Genomic DNA, 939 nt, shown 5'->3' with positions numbered 1-939 from the left:
ATATCGCCTCCCTCAGGATACCTGAGTCCTCCTGGAACTGAGAAAAGGCCCAAGGTCTGGGACAGAGCTAAAGGGGATGCTGGGGACCTGAAAAGGGCCACCAACCCAGGAGCAGGACACAGAGGCCTTCTCTCCAACCACATCTGTTCACGCCCAGCCCTGCAGCTCACCTCCTCCAAAGACTCCACCTTCCGCTGGAAGAATTTCACTCCCCTCTCAGTTAACCTGGGAAGGACAGATGTATCAGAAGTCTCAATCCAGTTCCTACCTCTTCCCTTCTAAAGTGACACAGGGGACCTTTCTGTGGACGTTAGTTCCACTGGATGCTCCCTGAGAAACTGGCTACGCCATCAAATCAAAGGAAGAGCACCTGGCCGAACTAGTAGTACACCTGGGGGAGTCATGTCCTCTGAGACGGCCCTGCCCCTCATTGCGTGAACAGAGAGGGATCTTTCTAAAGGTCATTTAGCGAGGGGTTGAGATCCTCTGTACTTTCTTCCTTTCAGTGTTCAGCACAGTGCTTTGTAATGTCAAAGGGGATCAGGTTTGGGGTGGAGGAGGGGCAGGGTTGGGCCAATGCCAAATGCTGCTTTGTAGGGAGCAAGGCGTGAGGAGGGCAGTTGACTGGGAACATCCATCCTTCCCTTTTTTTGGGTGGGGGGACAGGGACTCACTATGTAGTCCAGGCTGGCCTTGAACTCACTATGTAGTCCAGGCTGGCCTTGAACTGGTGGCAATTCTCCTGCCTGAGCCTCCCGAGTGCTGGGATTACAGGGTACCCCACCACTCCTGACCCTCATCCTTTCCTTTAAATGTCCATGAGGAGGGCTGGAGATGTGGCCCAGTGGGCAGTGCCACCTAGCATGTCCAAGGCCCTGGGTTCAAACCTCAACACTATAAAGCAAACATCCCAAAGGAAAATTATCTGCCAGTATTAAA

At 53.1% G+C, this 939-nt stretch overlaps 1 protein-coding gene across 1 annotated transcript in view; it reads right to left on the bottom strand.

The window, feature by feature from the left end:
• Dao (D-amino-acid oxidase) overlaps positions 1-939 on the bottom strand; it is a 31,648-nt gene that overhangs the window by 6,786 nt on the left and 23,923 nt on the right. Inside the window, exon 6 of the mRNA XM_005396478.2 lies at positions 171-225. Coding sequence (XP_005396535.1) covers positions 171-225 — 55 coding nt within the window. The remainder of the gene's footprint in view (positions 1-170; positions 226-939) is intronic.

Source organism: Chinchilla lanigera, unplaced genomic scaffold (genome assembly GCF_000276665.1).
Source record: "Chinchilla lanigera isolate Chin_1 unplaced genomic scaffold, ChiLan1.0 scaffold00054, whole genome shotgun sequence".
NCBI classification, from domain to species: Eukaryota; Metazoa; Chordata; class Mammalia; order Rodentia; family Chinchillidae; genus Chinchilla; species Chinchilla lanigera.
The sequence above is the reverse complement of the archived record's forward strand: the minus strand, read 5'-3'. Positions and strand labels throughout refer to the sequence as shown.